The sequence below is a fragment of the Hylobates moloch genome, unplaced genomic scaffold (genome assembly GCF_009828535.3).
Source record: "Hylobates moloch isolate HMO894 unplaced genomic scaffold, HMol_V3 SCAFFOLD_5, whole genome shotgun sequence".
Lineage (NCBI taxonomy): Eukaryota > Metazoa > Chordata > Mammalia > Primates > Hylobatidae > Hylobates > Hylobates moloch.
In genome coordinates this window covers 67,982,120-68,004,453 of record NW_026652280.1, presented here as the reverse complement: position 1 = coordinate 68,004,453, position 22,334 = coordinate 67,982,120, and the positions used below count along the sequence as shown (strand labels likewise).

The window sequence follows — 22,334 nt, the reverse complement described above, 5'->3', positions numbered from 1 at the left end:
GCTTTGTTCTGTTGATACAGTATTTTCTGGACATAATACTTATTTTAACTAAAACAAACTTAATTACTTTTGTAATTAAAAAGTTACATGTTCACAAAAGAAATATTAGATAACTTAAAAATACAAAGAAAATAAACACTGTCCATAATCTCACCACCCAGATATAATAATTTGAAGACTCCAACATACCTACTAGCTCTCCCACATATTTATAAAACTTAGATGAATAACAACCTGCTTCCTCTACTTACTAAAGTGAAAATAATTCCCTATGTCATTATACTTTTCTACAACATAGTATTGTACTAATCAAATATACCATAATTTCCTTCAACAAGTTCCTATTACTAAGGATACAGATTATTGCTAGTTTTTAATTAGAAACAATGCTGTAACAAGTATCCTTACAACTAAATCTTCATGTCCATCCATGATTAACTATTTAAAATAAATCCCTGGAAGTGGAATCGTCAGATGAAAGAAATATTTTTTAGGTTTCTGACAAATAATGTCAAGTTTTCCTCTAGAATAAATGCCATGCATTTTAAGTCTCACTCTTTAAGGCAGATACTGTATACCACACCGTTCCCCACTCACACCAAATAAAGACAGAAATTCCAGGTGTATTATAATAGGGCTACATGTAAAAACAAAACAGAAACAAAATTTGAAAAACAGAAAATATAGGAATAGTTTTATGATACACAGAAAGAGAAGGCCTTCTTAAATAAAATAGCAAACCAAGAACCCATAAAGCTCAATTGATATGATACAGAAAAGATGAAAACTTTAGTACAATAAACACTGTAATGAGAGTGTATTCAACCTAAGCCACAGATTGTGAAAACCTTTACATATTTGATAGAGAAAATCTAGACTAAAGGCTCTTGTAGGTTAAAAACAGTACTAAACCAAAAGAAAATGAGCAAAGGAATGGATCTAACAATTCACAAAATACACACAAACTTATAATAAACGTAAGAAATGTTTACCATCACTTCTGATCACGAAAATCCAAATTAAGATTTTTTTCATTCATCAGATTGTTAATAATTAAGTTGATAATATCCAGTTTTAGTGAAGATATGAGGAAAACGGCTCTTTCATATACTCTTGATGGTAGTATGAATTGATACAGAATTTTGGGGGAGCAATTTCCATTATTTCAAAAATTTAAAACATGTATCTCCGTTGATTTAGCAATTTCACTTCTACTGAAATACTTCTATAAATATACACAAAGATGTTTCTATATAGGTATTTACTACAGTGTAGCCTATGGAATGCTATACCAGAAAATATTATGCAGCTATTAAAAATTAATGGAGTAGGCAGGCCTACCTATATATACTGATAGAAGTATCTGTAAGACATTAAGGCAGGTTGCAGAACTACAGATTAATACAGATGGAATAATTTCATTTTAAAAAGCCAATATATAAGTATTTGCTTTATACATATATAATAAAAATGAACTGAATGAGTAACCTCCTAAGCGTTAACAATAGTTCTGTGGAAGAGAAAGAACCTGCGTGGGAGGGAGGGCAGGGTTGTGCAGTATGTGAAATTAAAGAAAAATTTTGAATTGTTCTCTACATACTTTTACTGTTGAATTATTTACAGCAAGAATGTACTGGTATGCTACTTGAATAATGAAAACGAAAGTAATAACACCACACTCTTACAGTCCTCATGGTTCAAGTTAATAAATGTTCTTAAAATACTTATGAATTAATCAACTACTTTGAAAACATGTAACTCAAATTCATCTAGGGCAAAACCTAACTTGGATAAAGAACTATACAGCAAGTAATATGTCAACTAAAGTATAAGTTTAGCATGTAAAAATATGAGTAATTATTGACATGGAATTGTAGTAGAGATCAGGGGTTTTATTTACAAACTCCAAAGTTTTGTAATAAAGAATATTTTTAGAACTCTTTCATTTCAGCAAAAGGAATAAAAGAATGTAGATTAAATTGTAACCAGGATCTGTTTAAATTTTAGTGCCTGAATAGTAGGTATTGAATTACTAGTCTTACCTGCAAAATCTTTCACATTCACATTTGCCCCTAAACTTATTAATTCTTTAACTTGTTTCACATCTCCTCGAATAGCAGCCATGTGTAAAGGAGTTTCACCACGTTCATTTCTTTTATTAACTTTATCTTTCTGTCGAGATGAAGAACTGGGAGTTTTCTTTTGGGCAGGCGTTGTTTGTGATGGATGATTTGGTGTGGAATCTGTAAGAAAGAAGAAAGTTAGCAGAAGTTCTAGGCTAAATATTTTGTATACTTATTTAAATGTTTTTATTGGTAATATGCTAATCTCCTGAAACACAAGGAATGCCTTCTCACCCTAACAACCTAAACCTTGACTTGGATGATACGTTAATGACCCAAATACACAGAGATCCTCCCTTAGGGTTATCAAATATCATGAGCCGATTAAAAAAAATGTTTTGTCAATTCATAAAATTGGTTTAAAATAATAAAGTACCAAATATGTACTCTAAAATGTTTCCTTAATGAATGATGTGATGAACTACGAAACATTTTTCCTAGGTATGTTATGCTATTATCCTAAGACCTAGAGGAAGTGAAATTGAAGGCTGGAGTCCACACCCCTGACTCAGACAAAGCATTGGAGTTCTTCTGTTCTTATATTACGTGCAAATCAAGGTCATAACGATTTTACTATGAAAATGAAAGAGAAGAGCTACAAAAAATAAGTGCAGTCTGGAAAAGGGCCTTTAAAAACTCTGCTTTGCCTTGATTCTCATATTTTGATATTTGTTCTAGTTTCTATATTTAAAAAAACAAGTTAAATTAGATGATGCCCAAAGTCTCCTCTCCAATTTCAAAACTACAAAAAAAACAAAAACTGGTTTCTTAATTAAGGATTCAAGACATATATACAGTGTTAATTAATTCTGAAAATTTACAACAATATAAAAGAAACTGCTCTAAGAGAAAAGAAATCTATGGAAAATAACTTTTTACCAGTTTAAAACCTGACATGATTAGAGCTCTAAGGCAATACCATCCTTTCCTCAATTAAAAAAAAAAAAAAAGGTTAAGGTTCATCTTTTGGACTTTTTTTTTTTTTGAGACAGAGTCTCAGTCGTTGCCCAGGCTGGAGTGTGGTAGTTTGATCTCGGCTCACTGCAACCTCCACCTCCTGGGTTCAAGAAATGAAATTCTTCTACCTCAGCCTCCCGAGTGGCTGATTACAGGCATGTGCCACCATGCCCAGCTGATTTTTGTATTTTTTAGTAGAGACAGGGTTTCACCATGTTGGCCAAGCTGGTCTCAAACTCCTGGCCTCAAGTGATCCACCTACCTCAGCCTCCCAAAGTGCTGGGATTACAGGCTCAAGCCACCATGCCCAGCCCTACCTTTTGGATTTTAAAGTACACTGTCTCAGTAATAGTTTCCTACAGAAGTTTTTCTAGAAATTTACACTCCCTAAGAAAAGGGCCTTATCTATCTTACTCATCACTGCTTGGAAGACTTCTTATATACCACAGTGGTATTCAAGAAATATTTGTTGAATGAATAAATTTTAATATAATCCTTATAGTCAAATTATTTGTCAAGAGAATTTGCTTGCTGAATTTCTTAAAATCTAAAGACTTATCTAATGAATAAAACAATTAACCATAAACTCCAAGTATATCTGTATGATGGCAAACCGCTTGATATTTCAAAAAGTTTTCCATTCTAATTCTATACATATTAATAGAGTTGACTAAGAATCACCCTTAAAAGGACCAACTGCAGAACAGTATTATAGTATACTATTTATACTAAAAAAAAAAAAAAAAAATTAACCCATAACAAAAGATACGTATTTGTATGTTTATGCCTAGAAAAGCCACATAAATAAAGATAAGAAACTGTTAACAGTAGTCACCTCTTGAGGGGAGGTGACTGGAGATGAAAGACTTTTACTTTTTGTCTGTTGGTCTTTTAATTTATTCTAAGAAGGACAAAAGTTCACGTTATTTTAAAAAATCAGTTTTAACAAATGTCTTTCCATTTAACTATTAAATCAGACTTAAAGTCAAAGTCAAAATTTTACAGAAACAGTCAAAGTTTTTACATGGTAAAATGTCTTTAATTTGGTCACAGACTTTCCCATGTTGGAGGTGGAAAAGGTAGGAGTAACCACAACGTACTCTATTTTTAAAAGCAGGAAGCCCTAAAACATTTTTTTAGCAGTGACAGATATTAGATACACTCATGCTTTGAAATTATAATATTTAGAAACTCTTAAGAATTTAACCATGTCATCCCATTTTTTAAAAAGCAGCAATACAGGAAAAACTCACTGAAAAAATTATCCTTCTCAATGCATTTCAACATGGTCTGTTATGTAACCCAGAGTCTTACATAAAATTGCTTTGAATTCAGGGCCAAAAGAAATTTTCTCCAGACAAAAGTGATTTACTTTCTTGAATCAGTCAATGAGAACTATGTAACTCAAAATTTTTCTTTTGTTCTTTTAGCTGCCAGAATGTGAATAGTAATAACTATCTCAGGCCAGTTGTCTGGATTTTATCTACCTTTTTAGCTCCCTTTTATAAATTAGCATGTTGTTTGTTTTGTTCCCTTTTTGTTTTTGTCCTGCTGGTAAGTCATCATCAATTATTTTTGGAGCACACAGCATATAAATAAACATACATACATGTGGCACAACACCTTAGCTGGAAATGGACATGAAATATAAAATGAATGTTAATATACTGCTGACATTTTTCCTTATAAAAAAATTTAGATGTTAATAAAATATGGATTACACATGGTGTAAAGAGCCCTACTCTTGTATAGCTTCTACTTTAGCAGAGGATACAGATGATAAACTGTCACACAAATAATCATAAAATTATCACTGACTTACAAGTAATTCTGATTAAATCCAAGAAAGAATAAAAATGAAAAATAGTTAAAATAATTGTTAAGACAAGACTACAGTTGCGTGAAGAAAACTAAGGAACACATTAACTCAATGATGGTAGGTATCACCTGGACTGTTGTCTCTTGCTGTCATCTGCATAAGAAGTGCCATCTGTTTTCGCTCAGAGAGTGGATAACCAAAAAGAATGCTAACTGGTGTCGATTTCTTATTTCCAGCTTCCTTTTTTGTCTTCTTCTTTTCTGGACCTTCTTTCTCTGAAATTATTAACAAATATGTAAGAATTTGAAACAAATCCAAGTACTCAAAAAAAGCAAGTTTAAGATGATTTTCTTGATATGCTGTACATATATATGAGAAATGTGTACAATATATTAATTAGTAGTAGCCAGACAAAAGCACAATGGGTTTTATATTATATAAACAATTTTCTTCCTGACTGCTTTGAAAAAAATATATTCTTAATTCTACTGTTTTCAGAAAATTAGTAATACTTGGGAAATTTATTACTAGTAAAATTTTACCTTAATGACTTGTTCTAGTAAAATTTAATTTGATAACAGTGCAGACATTCTTTAGTATTACATCTTTGAAACCTCTTTTATTCACTATAATTTTATTCGTAATTGCTGATAAGCCTATATAGCAATGCTCCTTCAAATTACTTCCTTAATTCCAGCAATGATTTATACAATCTTCCAATGAGCTAAATATTTAAGACAAATCTTATCACACAGAATAACTACTGAAAAAAAGTACCAAATCATTTTATTCCAATCATAGGATAGCTGAACATGAAATGACATTAGCCAAAGCCAAGAATGCGCAAATTAAAGATTCTGTGTGGCTATAGGTTAACAGATATTGCAAAGATCCAAAAATTTTCAAGGACCTTTTCAAAGAGATCTGATCCATCACCAAGTTAGCGCTCAGATTTAACTATCTGGGAAACCCATTAGCAATGCAGCCTGCATTCCCCATTAAGTGTCAGCAAATTCAGACTGAACTGAATTCTGTAAGTAAGAGATACAGATGTTTGTCTTTTCTGTAAGACTTCTTTGGGAGTTAAGGCAGGTGCTCTGTGCAACCAAATGCAGAGGTCTGGCTATTACCTGTCCAGGCATCTATTTCTTGGGAAACCCTATACAAATATCTGGAATTTACTGATCCAGGTTTGAGGGTACCTGCAAAGAGGAGCTGCAAAAACAAATAAGTAAAATAAAGAATATTTAAAAATAGCAAAAATGGGAAAAGGAAAGTCTTAGTAGTCAAAATAGTGTCTTTTTTTCAAGCAGATATGAAGAGCAGCTAAAATACTCTAAAAGAAAAGCATGTTTTAATCTAGCAAGTTTAAAAAAACTAATTAAAACCTGGTATTATTAGCAGGCATAAGAAATTAATAATTCTTCCAGTGTGCCACTTAATCAGGATACTCTGTTACCTTTATGGCTGAGAAAAATCAGAGGTCCTAATTTTAAAAACTCTGCTGTCCACAAATCTTTCAAAATTAAACATTTCCTAAAAAGTCCATTTTCTTGAATGTTTGGTTTTGCATTAAAACAAAATTTCAAGACTTATTTAAATCAACTTTTTTTCCAGTGTAATCTTTTGTTTCATTTTTTATTTCATGATCATTAATGATCCAATTTAGTATAAATCCAATCTTAGCACAGTACTTTTCCTAACTTACGCTGCATTATAAAGCCCTAAACAGATCTTTGGAGAAGCCAATTTTTTCCTGAAGCATATATGGATTTTTTCTCTTAATTTTCTGCATATCTTGGTTCTCTAGTATTTAATAAGGAACCACAAGTGTTGTTGTTTTAATAGTTTTCCATTTGAATAACAAATCTTTAACTATAAAGAATGTATTTCTCTCCTAAAATAAATATATTTAACATGTGAAAATTTTATAGAAAATAGAAGAGATGTTTCAAAGACAAGAAATAAAATCTAGTAATTAGAGGAAACAAAAATACTTAGCATCTACCCTCAAAATATTTTCTAAATATTGGGGAAAATTTTGCATTTCTGTTTGTAAAACAACTGCCTTTTTTATTTTGACTGCATTTTAACACAAGGTTTTAAAAAAGCCAGTCTAACATGATAAAGTAATATATACCCAGACAACAGTAAAAAGATACTTATATATGCATCATTAGAATGCCATGCTGCCAAATAAAGATGTAATTATTTTGGAAAGAAATAAACAAATTGGATATATTCCAAATATTTAAAACAAAATTCGAATCAGATGCTAGCATCCAATATAAACTCTATTTTCTTTCAGTTACCATAGTCATATGTCTGAGTTCATATTCTGCATGAGATAGGAAAGTAAGAAAACAGCAGCCGGCACAGACAACTACACTGTGTGTCAAAACTGTGTTAGACTAATATGTCCCAAAGTATGCGTTTTCAAGTTAAAAGCAGTCAACAAGACTATCTGGGATTTGTCCTGTAAAGAATTTGTTTCCTCTGGCCCATCATAAGTAAAAAATGATAATATATTATATATCTTATAAAGAGTTAGCTACTTCTCTTGTCAGGAAGCTGATTAAATAACACTTAAAAAAAGAGTTAGCTACTTCTCAAGATTCAGTACCTGAAAAATGTATTTATTTGCCCTAATAATAGACAAGAACTTTGAAGTTTAAATGTAAGTATACTGACAAATGTGTTCATTTAGCACAGTCTACTATAAACTTAAGTTCCATTCAGACAGCCTAGGGATTTTTTAAGAAAATATACATGAGATTCACTTAAGACTATTCAAAGCAAACAGAGAAATGGACTTTTCAACGCTCCAACATTCTTTCAAGGTTTAGAGGATCTTCAGATATACAAAGATGTTCCAGTTTTATAATGCTGAAAATTAATGCTTTCTTTTTATGTCTTGTCAGAATAAATAGAAAGCTCAACATCATCACATCCCAATTAAGTATTAAGGACCTATTAAGTAGAAGAGACAAAATTGTTTTTCTTAGGGAACTTGGTTCATAAACCTATTAGTGTCTCAAAAATTAAAGAATACAACATCTTCCCACAAAGCAGTCACTATAAGAATCAAACAATGGAATCACGACTCAAATATAGATGAACATAATTAAATCAATCCTGTTTGCAATGTACATACTTCAATTATGAAAAAAAAAAAACTGCCATTACTCTCTGGTTCTAAAATATCTATATGAATCTCTAACTGAATGTCTGCATCTTTTGATTTCCGGCAATGATACTCAGATTATGGATGGCTTCATATACATACAGCTCTTTCAGGGGCACTTTGGGTACTCAGAAGTCACCTTTTAGAAAAGCATGCCTAATTCCATAGTAACTGACTGTAAATATGCCCCATCCCCTCAATTTTGGTTACCAGGCACTATTGACTTATCAGCTCAATTAAAACTTTAGGGATAATTTTAAGAATAATTATTTGGTTCTTCCACTGCCCCTACCCAACCCCACAAATGTATAAAATAAATAAAAAGTGTATAAAAACAGGTTTACTTTAGTTTTTATAGCTAAATGTCATATCTGAAAACTAGACACTTAAGACACCCAGGGACTAAAAAAACATCATATTTTTATTTAAGTTCAGAGATAACAATGTTAGCCAATTTAAAAAAAGACAATAAAAAAACATTTAACTAATTAGCTTTCACATACTAAAGAATACATTTACTCTTTGTTTTAAGAGGACACAGTACTTGTATATCCTCTTGTATTCTATCTGGAGCAATTACGAATCATTAACATTATAATAACAGGTACCACAGCTTAATAGAGAGGTTGCAACACAGTGGTAATGGCATTTCTCTAGGTGACCTAGTATTTTAATTCAGTTATAGTTAAATTTAACCTAGGCAACAAAGTCAATAAAGGCTAATGAGTTCAATGGAAAAAAATTGTATTAAATGTTTTTTAAAAAACATCACATGACTAAAGGGTAAGATGACACTGTCTATTGAAATCAGCACACTTGGTATACCTTGTGAAGGGTATACAACAAAACACTTGGGTATCTTCCCATAGGAGTCACTACACTATGCAACACCAGGGGTTGACTTTCACACAGTTTTCTACATGAATGGTGTTCCCCACATTGTGCTGTAAAAAATTGGAGTGGAGGTATATGGCAGTCCTGCTACAAGGTTCACACATAGCTTGTGTTAGATATGATACACTGAGTACCTCGGAGCAAAAATGGGAAAATGTGGTGTCACCCATGTAGTTCATTTATTTAACCAAAGATATCTATATACTGGTTTGAAAGTAAGTTACTTATAGTACAATAATTAATTGTAAATGTGACAGAAACCACTGGCTAAACAGGAACACCTGATAATCTAATTACCTGAGTATGTCCTGTAAGAAGATATAAGTCTCTCCCCCCAATTTTCACTTGTATGTCCTGGATCTGAATCTACAGAATGAGAAGAGACAGGAGAAGAGAAAAAAGCACACGGAGGGAAATGCAGAATTCAACAAACCAACATTTTTCAAAAGACCACCAGTTAATAAGCTATCATTGTTTTGCCAAAAGAATATTTTTAAAGTAAAGCCAAAATTATATTTAAAACACAGGTTTGGTCAACACCTAATATTTCAAATTCTTCAACAAAAATATCTTAAAGTTGGGAAATTCAACCATGCAGTTTCAATAACAGGTATTACTGATGTTGTATATTAAAACATACTATCTTTTTTGAGGCTATATACTTTTTCAACTTCTGAATAACAGTAAATGAGCCAGTACTCTATCACTGGTTTTCTGTTTAGAACTTGTCTTATGCTTTTTGTTCTATGAGTGCCAACACGACTCCGGAGACAGTAAAACACTTTGGACTGCACCATCATCCTACACCACAGACCTTTCTACAAATCATATACACTTCAAATGGTATAAATTACTACAGTGATTACTACTGAAGACCGTCTGGAAAGAAAGTAACCTAAATCAAAACAAAGTTTATCAGTTAAGAATACGGAATTCTGGCTGGGTGCAGTGGCTCACGCCTGTAATCCCAGCACTTTGGGAGGCCAAGGTGGGTGGATTACCTGTGGTCAGAAGTTCAAGACCAATCTGGTCAACATGGTGAAACCCCATCTCTACTAAAAATACAAAAATTAGACAGGTGTGGTGGCGTATGCCTGTAATCCCACCTACTTGGGAGGCTGAGGCCAGAGAATCACTTGAACCCAGGAGGCGGGGGTTGCAGTGAGCTGAGATCATGCCATTGTACTCCAGCCTGGGTGACAGAGTGAGACTCTGCATTAAAAAAAAAAATATATATATATATATATGTGGAATTCTGCCTAACAATTCATGACAGAGAAATATGAATATGGAGAACTGACTTTGGCAATATGGCCAGAGCAGGTATTTTTACTTATAAATATATTTTGACTTACAAATACCATTTCAACTCACAATATTATTGTGTTCTTCATATCCTTAATTGACAAACTTTTTTCCGGGATCACTGTTACACAGTATTCATGATTTTATTTAGGTATAAGTAACCAAATGTTCAAAAAAAACAACTTAGAGAACAAGTAACCTCTAAGCACCGCATTTGAAAATTTTACAGATAAGCCTAAAAGTTTAGTGATGAGAAGATTCACTCAACTGAAAGAAGAATCATCAATAACATTTAGACCAACTCTAAAGTAAACAGGTAAATGGGCTGAATGGTAAAACTTTCAATGAACACATATTTCAAAATGGAATACATTAAGTTAGCAACTACAAAAATTTCATGAAAAATAATATTTGACAAAGACAAGCAAAAAAATTTAAATAACCACCATAGATTGCAAAGCAAACCAGCAACCATTAAATTGTGCCAATTGGATTAAATGAATTATTGAAAGCAGATATTATTTTAATAGCTTAAACCATAGTGAATAAACTAAGCTTTCAATTATGTTAATGTAGTTTACCAGTTTATCCAAATCTTCCTTTGGAAGTAAGCAACCACTCTGACCCCACACACTCTTTGGCTTTTACTCAAACAAGTATGTTTCTATTGGGGCCATCTGAATAGTCTATAAAGCTTTAACTCAGGCACTGGAAAATTAAAGCTTCTATTAACATATCCCTGTCCCTTTCCTCAACGACTTCCTTTTATGCTGTACTGAGACTGGGCTGTATGAGATTACCACTGTTTATGAGATTGAGATTGATGCAAAACACTGAGTGCTAAACAGAGCCATTCTCTATCCCCCATATGTTCTTCGTAACGAGGCAAAACAAGTGACACTTGTATTTTAAAACCCATCCTTTTAAGTTAATATTTTGCTTGGGTTGCAAGGAAATAAGAGAAAAATACCAAAAATAATTTTAAAAGCCTGTACTGTATGTTTGAAACTTTTATAACGAAATATTGGGAAGGGGGCAGAGGTAAATCTATCATGAATAACTGCCATGAAAAAATCACCAAAGGTGATTATTCTTACTATGCAAAGCACTAATTTTATCTATTTTAATATAGTTCCTAGAAAAATTATATCTGTTTTTTTTTAAAAGAAGCTCCTCTCCTCAAATTTGACTGAGTCACATTATAATATGGTAAACCCTTAACTGGCATCTAAAGTCTTAGGAAAATAGAACTAAGGCTGGCTGGCAGAGATTTTGTTAATAAAATTTCAACATATTCTACAACTGCCTCTGTAGACTTTGTGAACACATCATACTGTGTTCTCTGAATTTTCTCGTAACACATTATCTTTTTAAAATGCCAAAAAAGGCTGGGCGCGGTTGCTCACGCCTGTAATCCCAGCACTTTGGGAGGCCGAGGTGGGTGGATCAATTAAGGTCAGGAGTTTGAGACCAGCTTGGCCAACATGGTGAAGCCCCATCTCTACCAAAAACACAAAAATTAGCTGGGTGTGGTGGTGCACGCCTGTAATCCCAGCTACTGAGGAGGCTGAGACAGGAGAATTGCTTGAACCCAGGAGGCAGAGGTTTCAGTGAGCCGAGACTGTGCCACTGCACTCCAGCCTGGGTGAAAGAGTGACACTCTGTATCACCTAAAAAAAAAAAAAAAAAAAAAGCCAAAAAAACTAGTAAACTATTTGCTTACTAATAATGCTAAGAGGAAACAATTATTCAAAGAAAAAAAGTGAAAGACATTCAATCTTTCTGATTAAACATGCAAACTAAAATGACAAAGGACTACTGGTTTATCTCTATAGAACATCAGATTTATCAACCTAAAGAAAAACATGTCCCCCAATGCTATTTGAAGTTAAAGAACATTCATATACTGCTGGAGGCTTTCTAACTAGGTATAATTATTTTGGAGAAACATGAAGAATCACAGAAATGTTTAACCCTTGTAACACTGTGACTCTACTCCTGGGAATGAATAAAGAAATAATTCAGGGTATGACAAACATCACAATCTGCAACGATGTCTTGATGGCATTATTCATAACGAAAGAATTGTAAATTAAGTTTGAGAGCCAAGAAGAGAGTCTCTCATATGTAGCCTCAAGACAGCTGTATAACACTTTCACATTAAGAGATTTTGGCTTTCCCTTGGACACCATAAGACTAGGAAAGAAATTAAGTATGATTTTGTGACTGATAATACAGGAATAAAGTTCACTTAGGTGGAAACTTTATTAATTATTAAAGATAACAAAAGTTATCAGTTATTGATTACACTTTATATATGGTGGCAGATATTATACGATACCTATACAATATTCATTCTCCTTTTCTTACCAGGAATACCCCAGTTTTGATCAGGCAAACAATATGCCCAGCTAAAAGTATGATTTTTCAGACTCCCCTGCAACTGGAATAGCCTAACCAATCAGATGCAGAAACAAAAAGGCCAAATCTCACTGGGAAAAAGATACTTTTGTCCTTGGTCTTTTCCCTCCTACTTTCTACCCAGGAAGAAGCAATAATCTTGTGATTATAAGGCAAAATGATTAAGGACAAAGCCCATGTATGAGCTAAGAGTGGCAGAGCATTAAGATGAAAAGAGATCAGTGCCTGATGGCATTATTGAACTGCTATGCCAACCCTGTACTGCCTATGCCTGGCCTTCTTACTGCATTAAATTGTAAAATTCCTATGTATTTAAACCAGTGTTAGTTTTGGTTATGTTTAATTTAGTTTTACAGCTAAATTTACATGCTATGTCACTTGAAGGTCACAATTCTCTGAAACTGATACTATTGTATGTACTTTTACAGATAAGGAAGCTGGGACTTACAAAGAAGTCAAATTACTGGGCCAGTGCTTGCAGGGGGCTGAGGGTCAACACTAGTCAGATTCCAAAGTCTTCAATAGTAAACACTGCCATGATTTACCTCTGTTACAACTATAAAATTTATCCTGTCAATTCTAGAGTAGGAGAGAATGAAAGGAAAAGGTAAAAATTAGTGATAAAGCAAGCCTGATGTAGGTATAAGAAATATCTTTTAGATAAGCAGTTGCTTTTTGCTTCCATAGGTTCAATGGGTCACTGTATATATATTGGCTTAATATTCCACAGGACAAAATTTATGGGAATTCTTTGACAGAGTAAGACAATATGTTAGTGATTTGTTTAAATAAATTAATTCAGAATAAATATAGTACTATGATAGAGCTACAAGGACCCACTGGCCTGATTTCAAATTATGTTGTAATTCATTCCCTAATTTTTTCTGTCTAGCCAAGCACTTACTTTTCTAGAAAGTGTTTTCTTTTTTAAAAAAATTAGTAAGTACTAAATAATTGAGAATTAGGAAGTTTAAGACACATTATGGTACCTTGCAAAATGAAGGCTAGGAATCTCTCATTCAGTAGACAGCATTACTGCTAATTTCGGGTGCCAGTAGGCTTTCTTTGGACAATGTTATAAATACCTCTTTTAAAAAGTAGTGACTTAGGCCGGGCGCAGTGGCTCACGCCTGTAATCCCAGCACTTTGGGAGGCTGAGGCAGGCGGATCACCTGAGGTCAGGAGTTTGAGACCAGCCTGGCTAACACGGTGAAACCCCGTCTCTACTAAAAATACAAAAAATTAGCCGGGCATAGTGGCGGGCACCTGTAGTCCCAGCTACTCAGGAGGCTGAGGCAGGAGAATGGTGTGAACCCGAGAGGCGGAGCTTGCAGTGAGCCGAGATCGCGCCACTGCACTCCAGCCTGGGCGAAAGAGCGAGACTCCGTCTCAAAAAAAAAAAAAGCAGTGACTTTATAAAAGTAACATATGATCATTATTTCAAGAATTCAAGCCATACAAAAAGGACCAAGAAGGAAGTAATAAATATCCCACATCCAAGAAATAAAGTGTTAACCTCTGGCAAGCATCATTCCCAGCATCCCACTAAATACATATAGCAACAAAGGAACTAGCAGAGACAGTAATAAATTTATGTAAGAACAAGAAAATAACATACATATGCTGTTTTGAAATAAAAGGCTTAAAGATTAATTTTATTTTAATCCAACATTAAAAAAAACTAAAGGCATTGCTTCTTCTTTATAAAAGACACTGTCTACTATAAAATATAAACAAAAATATAAAGGAATTTTAAATACAGGAACATTAAAAAGTTTATATAATCATTTTAAGAAACTATATACTTGTTTAGATAATATCAGTTAATCCCTTGCTTACAAGAGATAAGATGATATGCTTTCTCTTTATTCCCTACCCTTTTTTCTGTTATTTCCTTACGTCAAGGTTTGTAACATTTATATTTTGTTCTGTACCCAAAACACATCCAACAGGTAGTTCCTACAGTGAAAAAAGTCTTATATTTAGACAGTCTTAATCTTTCCATGTGTTAATATACATCATGTGTGCACGTATATACACACAATAAATGTAAACACACAAATTACAATTTTAATGCAAATAGCACATACTGTTTCATAATCTAATTTTTTACTTCCAATATCATGATCACCTTCCCATATTATGTATTCTTCTACAGCTGGAGTACAGTGGCATGATCACAGCTCACTGTAGCCTCGACTTACCAGGCCAAGCAATACTCATGCATCAGCATCCCAAGTAGCTGGGATTACAGGCGCATACCACCAAGCCTGACTCATTTTTTAATTTTCTTGTAGATACAGGGTCTCACTCTGTTGGCCAATCTGGTCTCAAACTCCTGGCCTCAAGTGATCCTCCGGCCTTGGCCTTCCAAAATGCTGGGATTTCAGGTGTGAGCCACCATGCCCAGCCTTACTACATTATTTTTAAGGGTGAAAAATCTATTTCTTCATTGAATTTATCATAATTTAACAAATTCTATATTACTCAACACAATTTTCCTGTTTTTTTTGCTATTATAAAGAAAGCTGAGATAAACATTCTTAAAGATAAATGCTCTAATCAGTAATTATTTATTAGAGGCCAGGCATGGTGGCTCACTCCTGTAATCCCAGCACTTTGGGAGGCTGAGGCTGGCAGATCACTTGAGGTCGGGAGTTAACAGCCTGGCCAACATGGTGAAACTCCGTCTCTCCTAAAAATATGAAAATTAGCCAGGCGTCGTGGCAGGCGCCTGTAATCCCAGCTACTCGGAAGGCTGAGGCAGAAGAACCACTTGAACCTAGGAAGCAGAGGTTGCAGTGAGCTGAGATGGCACCACTGCACTCCAGCCTGGGCGACAGTAACTCTGTCTCAAAATAATAATGGTTATCATTATTGTAATAAATGCCCAAAGAAAAAATTAGTCAAATGTTAAGAAACAACTTTTTATATACACTGCCCTATTTACCTTAAACAAAGTATTTCTATAATTTAGACCCACTAAAGCAAATTCCTATGTCCAACCCATAACCACTGGGTGATTCAGACCAAAAACAATTTTGTCATTTACCATAAATTGTATTTCTTTGATTACTATTGATGTATTTTTTCATGTATTTCTTTGCCAACTATAATTGTTGTTCTGAACTGCTTGTATTTTTTGGTCCATTTTCCCATTTTTGAGTTTCCTTTTCACACTTACGAGATCTTTAAATACTACATATATTAAGGGTTTTGATATATGCTGTAAATGTTTCTCCCCTCTGTATCTTTATCTTCACAGTTTCAGCTAATAGTTTAAAATATAGAATACTACATAAAAAAGATCAATGTCAGATATGAAGTCTGATGCTGTATCTTTCATATGGGAAATATCACTTAATGGTACTGAATTCTACTTTTTAAAAAAAATTATATAAAAGACACTTGAATCGTAAATACACATTTTGTACTGGGACTAGGGAAATCCTCCTTAATGTTTTCACTGTGTGTGATACGTTAAACCAAAGACGTCATCTATTACTTACTAAAATTTATAAATAAAGCCTACCAAAAATATAAATACAATTGACCTTGAACCACCTGATTTTGAACTGCACAGATCCACTTACACAGGAATTTTCTTCTGCCTCCCTGCATCCCTGAGACAGCAAGATCAACCCCTCCTCTTCCTCAGTCTACTCAATGTGAAGACAAGGAGGATGAAGATCTTTATAATGATACATTTCCATTTAATGAACAGTAAATGTATTTTCTATTCTTTATGATTTTCTTAACATTTTTTTCTCTAGCTTAAAGAGTACAGTATATAATAATATAACATGTCATCTCAGGTAAGACTTAGTAAAGAAAAAAGTAACATAACACACAAAAGATGTGTTAACTGACTGTTTATGTTATTGGTAAGGCTTTGGTCAACAGCAGGCTATTAGTAGTTAGGTACTTGGGGAGTCAAAAGATACACAGATTTGACTGTGTGAAGGGGGAAAAAAGGGGTTGGCGCCCCTAGTCCCCACACCGTTCAAGGGTCAATTGTGTTTTAAATCCATCAAAATTTCGTTTGGTGACAACATGTAACTTTTCAAATGGAAGAATAAGTGTTATGAAACAGTCTTATAGAAAGCTGTGATATCCCAACTAAAGTCCAATAGTAGAAAAAATGTAAGGGGGAAAGTGTATATAACCCAATTTTAGACAATGAATTAGGTTACATTTATTCAATGCCTAAATTTCTTACCTTCCTAACATTTTCTCCTCAATTTTATTCTAAATAAAAGAAAAATAATCCATCTGATCCAATGACAAAGGCTCTCATGAAAAGATTATCTTGAAACTTTATTCCTTAAAAATATTAATATTTTTTGAATTTATCAAAATCCATTTTTCGAACAGCTATCAGAAATATACTCTCATTGGAAAACAAAACCCAAGTAATGTAAGTAATTTAAAAATGACTAGCTAAGAAACTTTTAACAAGAATATGCAAGAAGAGTTCAATCTTAAATAGCTATCCAAAGGCACATAAGCACCTTCTTCTCAGCTAAGCAACCTAGTAATAGCTTGAGAGTATCACTTAGGATGCTTCAGGGGGAAAAAAAAAGATTCTGAATCTCTCAAAGAAACCAGTGTAGCTTAAAATGAAAAAGCACGTGATTTCGTAATCACTGCAAGAATGATCAATCTTCAAAGTTTAAAAATGTCATCAGTGTTTAAGAACAATTTTTAATTCACACAACAGCAGTGGCAAAATACACAAAAGGAGACCTGGCTACCAAAAGCGTATACTACACGATTTTCTAAAACTATGTTAGCACAGAATGTTTCAAAAATCTTTATGAGTGTTTTCAGTTTCCAGAGTCAAGATCATTTCTGAACTGACAATTAAAATGATTAGAAAGATACAGGCAGAATATAATCTATGTACATAAACTCAGAATGGAATACTTTCTCTGAGGCTAAAACATTTTTAAGAACAGTTCATTATTAATATTTCATGCAATGACTAAAACTACAGTAAATACATACATTCAAGTTTATATTAGTTTCAAAAATCGGTTAGTTCAGGGCTAAAACACAACCTAGTAATTTATTAGATAGCAGTAACAAGAATCTCATCCGTTATGAATAACTGGGACTGGCTGATTTCAAGTATCAATTTCTGGTATATAGGAGTTTTGGGAAACAAAAATTCTATGAAAAGCACTGAGGTAGTTAGCCTCAATTTGTGTGTGTGTGTGTGTGTGTGTGTGTGTGTGTATGTGTGTGTGATGCATGTTTCTAATTTATTTCTGAATCTAAAGTGCCTAAACTTCTTTGGGGTGTGACCATATGTTCACAAAAGCTCAATAACCTTTTCTCAAATCTGCATATCCCAATGCTTCCTTATCACTGAGTAATTTTTATTCATTTGAATGCTCCTCCCAAAATTAATTTCTTGATAAAGAAATTCACAATAAACATTCAAAGAGTAAGGAATAAAGAATATTGTTTTTATCTCTGATCAGAAATCACACTTGGCATGATAGATTAATTTCTGCCCCAAAATGATAAATCTGAAATAGTGAAATACAAATATTTTTCTATAAACTGGGGTGTCAAGAGGAGTAGTGTACAAGAAACAAAAGTCAGAATTAAAGAATGAGCAAGATTTTACCAGAGAAGAGCAAATTATTCTACCTGTGTCTGAATCTCGTTCTTCATTTCTTGATGGGCTAATGGTAAAAGGAAGTTTACGTTTCATGGATGATTTCTCCTTCATCTCCTTGCTCACATCACTTCGTTCAATTTTTGGAGTTTTGCTGTAGGATGCAATCTTGTCTTTACTCTATTAAAAAGTCAAAAAGAGTAAAGTTATATCAATATTAGCTAAGCAATACAGTACAGAAACCCCTCCTAAGGAAAATTTCAAACATACACAAAAATAGAGACAGTATTACATATCACTGTATTCAATATACTCAAGACCCAGCTTCAAAAAGTACATTTTTCCCTGTTTCATATTTCCCTACTCTTATTTAATAACATAAATTTTATATTTATTTTTAAATATTTTACGTTCGAGGTACCTGTGCAGGTTTGTTATGTAAGTAAATTGCATGTCACTGGGGTTTGGTGTAAAGATTATTTCATTACCCAGGTAATAAGCATAGTACATGATAGGCAGTTTTTTGATCCTCTCCCTCCTCCCACCCTCTACCGTCAAGTAAGCCCCAGTGTCTGCTGTTCCCTTCATGACCATGTGTACTCAATGTTTAGCTCCCACTTATGAGATCATGTGGTATTTGGTGATTTTCTATTCCTGTATCACTTCGCTTAGGATTATGGTCTCCAGCTCCATCCATGTTGCTGTGCAAAAAACATGATCTCATTCTTTTTAATGGCTGCATAGTGTTCCATGGTGTGTATATACCACATTTTCTTTATCCAGTCTGCTGTTGATGCGCATTTAGGTTAATTCCATGATTTGCTACTGTGAGTAGTGCTGCAATGAACATATGCATGTATGTGTCTTTTTAATAGGACAATTTATATTCTTTTGGGTAAACAAAAATGGGATTGCTGGGTTGAATAGTACTTCTAATAACAATTTTAAAACAACAGTAAAACAAAATATTTTGAATAGAACCATTATATCTAGATGTAGTGCCAATGAATATGTAAATTTTAAAAAGCAATTCTGAATTGAATCAAACTGATAGTATTTTATTTAAAAAATAAAATTGGCTGGGTGTGGTGGCCTGTTAATCTCAGCACTGTGGGAGGCCACGGCGGGGGTATCACCTGAGGTCAGGATTTCGAGACCAGCCTGGCCAACATGGTGAAATCCTGTCTCTACTAAAAATACAAAAAATTAGCCAGGTGTGGTGGCAGGTGCCTATAATCCCAACTACTCAGGAGGCTGAGGCAGGAGAATTGCTTGAATCTGGGAGGCAGGGGCTTCAGTGAGCTAAGATCATGCCATTGCACTCTAGCCTGGGCAACAAGAGCAAAACTCTGTCTCAATAAATAAATAAATAAAATTATCTATATCAGTAGTTCTCAAATGGCTTCCTGACTAGCAGTATCAGCATCACCTAGAAACTTACTAGAAATGCGAAATCTCAGGCATCCTCTCAGACCTACTGAATCAGAATCTCTGGGGCTAGGGCCTAATGATCTGTTTTAATAGTCCTGCCACATGATTTTGATGCACAGTAAAGTCTGAGAACCACTATTATTTACCAATAAAGAAGAAAATATGTAAGGATCACAGGAACCAAAGAATAATCTATCCAGGCCAGTAGATTACAACTCTATTTCTTAAATCAGAAAACCAGAAATGGATTTATAAATCATTTTAGAAAAAGAATGACATACGAAATAAAAACACTGTGTACTCGCCCAATCAGGTGAAGTGACCTATAGGTATTATGAAGTTCACTCCTATAATCAAACATCCAAACTGATACGGCACATCTAAAACCGGGGTATGACAACTCCTTTGTGAGAAATGTGCTTTATACTGAGAACTAAGCCACACTGCCTTAGCAGGAGATCTTAAAAGTACATTCTCCAAGCTATGATAATAACTTATCATGATTGTAGAAATTCTCAAAAGCAAATGAAAAGTAGATTCAGACTATAAAAGATACCAGTTTTCAACCCAAGATGAAAAATAAAGGAGGGATGAGGAGGAAAAAAGGGCGTTAACAAATTAATGTCATTTTTTTTAAAGTATCAATAAAACCAAAAGATGACTCTCAAAGAGCAAATGAATAAACAAACCTTTGGTGAACCTAATAATGAAAATCAGAGAAAAGACAAAAAAAACCACTGAGATTGAGCCTGAATACAACTAGAGAGGGAATATTAAAAACTTATGAAAGAATGCTGTTGGCTGGGCATGGTGGCTCATGCCTGTAATCCTAGCACTTTGGGAGGCCGAGGTGGGTGGATCACTTAAGCCTAGGAGTTTGAGACCAGCCTGGGTCACACAGGGGGACCTTGACCTTGTCTCCGTAAAAAAATTTAAAAATTAGCCAGGCATGGTGGCATGCACCTGTGTTCCTAGCTACTTGGGAGGCTGAGGCAGGAGGATTGCTTGAGCTGGGAGGATTGAGGCTATAGTGAGCCATGTTCTCGCCACTGTGCTCCAGGCTGGACAAGAGAGTGAGATCCTGTATCCAAAAAAAAAAAAATGCTGTATTCAATTTTATACTATTAAAAAACTTACAGTCTGTAAAAATGGGTAATTTCCTTGGAATATATGGATTACTAAAAACTGGCTCATGACAGGATGACAGGAAGGGAAAACCAAAATAGACCAATTACCATAGAAAACAGTAAATCAGGCTGGGTGCAGTGGCTACAATCTGTAATCCCAATGCTCTGGGAGGCTGAGGCGGATGGATCACTTGAGGACAGGAGTTTGAAACCAGCCTGGGCAACGTAGTAAGACCTCATCGCCATAAAAAATTTTTAAAAACTAGCTGGGCACAGTGGCACACACCTGTAGTCCCAGCTACTCGGGAGGCTGAGGCAGAAGGCTGCAGTGACCTATAATCATGCCATTGAATTCCAGGCTGAGTGACAGAGAAAGACCCTGTCTCTAAAAGAAAAAGGAGGAAAAAAAAGATAAATCCATAGTGAAATATATGTTTAAAAAGGCACCTACTCCAGAAGATTTTACAACAGAGTTTTAACCAAAAAAAAACAAAAATTCAAGAAGCAGGTATTTCCCATGTCTTATAAATACCAGAGCACAGAAAAATTAGAAGTTACCCAATTCATTTTAAAAGTCTAAAATGAAATTGATACCAAAAAACAGCACAAGATACAAAATTATAGACAAATATCCACTTATGAACATAATAAATGCATAAGTCCTAAACAGACTATCAAGCCAAATTCAATTCTTAAAATATATTATAATCAAGCAGGGCTCATCTAGAGAATGCAAAGATAGTTCACTGATAGAAACCTCTTAACTCATTTTATCAAAAGATGAAAGAAAACCCTATGATGGCAAGAACAAAGTGACAAGAATAACATCAATAAATTCTACATTCATTCTTCATCAATTTCCAAGCTTTCAAGTAAAATCCTCGAGCTATTTTTTCACTTCTGCCAATGAAACGGAGCTTCAAAGACAAGGTGTTTTGCTTATAAGGTTATTTAAAATGTAGGTTTTATTATATAGTGAGACCAACAAATCAGGATATTACTGCTATGGAAAAGATTGTTACTTACAGTTCCAAGGGGTGGGGGGCACGCCATGCCACATCATGCCACTCCAGACCACAAAGGGTGGTACCAGGGTGGTTGGTCAAGAGGTAAAAGAAGAAAGGTGAAATGTGAGCAAGAGCCTTTATTGTACTTTCCACAGGAAAGAAAGTGTGAAGCAGGGTAAGCAGGCTTGGGATTGGCTACCTTGAATAATTTCAGTGGGCTCTGGGGTATAGGAGCTGTTTCTCTAATTGGTACCTGGTTCTGGGGTGATTAGGACAGATGGCCAGTGGCCCAGAGTGTAAGAGCCCAACAAAGTTGGGGGTTTGGATGTGGGGTCTAGATAGGTCAGTCTGAGAGTGAAAGATTTGCTCACAGTGAGTTTATTATCTCTAGGAACTAGCTAGCCCTGGAAGACACAGTCTCTCAATGGTCAGCAAGGCCT

At 34.2% G+C, this 22,334-nt stretch overlaps 1 protein-coding gene across 9 annotated transcripts in view; it reads right to left on the bottom strand.

Annotated features, from left to right (window-relative positions):
• ANKRD12 (ankyrin repeat domain 12) overlaps positions 1–22,334 on the bottom strand; it is a 149,083-nt gene that overhangs the window by 74,012 nt on the left and 52,737 nt on the right. For 7 of the 9 annotated variants that reach the window (XR_009213517.1, XM_058438653.1, XM_032152799.2 and 4 more), the window contains 4 exons: positions 18,362–18,509; positions 9,275–9,343; positions 5,028–5,174; positions 2,043–2,243 (listed from right to left, as the gene is read on the bottom strand). Coding sequence is in view for 8 of the 9 variants with exons in the window: in XM_058438653.1 (XP_058294636.1) it covers positions 2,043–2,243; positions 5,028–5,174; positions 9,275–9,343; positions 18,362–18,509 (565 nt within the window). In the remaining variant the exon portion in view is untranslated. The remainder of the gene's footprint in view (positions 1–2,042; positions 2,244–5,027; positions 5,175–9,274; positions 9,344–18,361; positions 18,510–22,334) is intronic. The other 2 variants (XM_032152803.2, XM_032152805.2) reach the window with 2 other exon arrangements.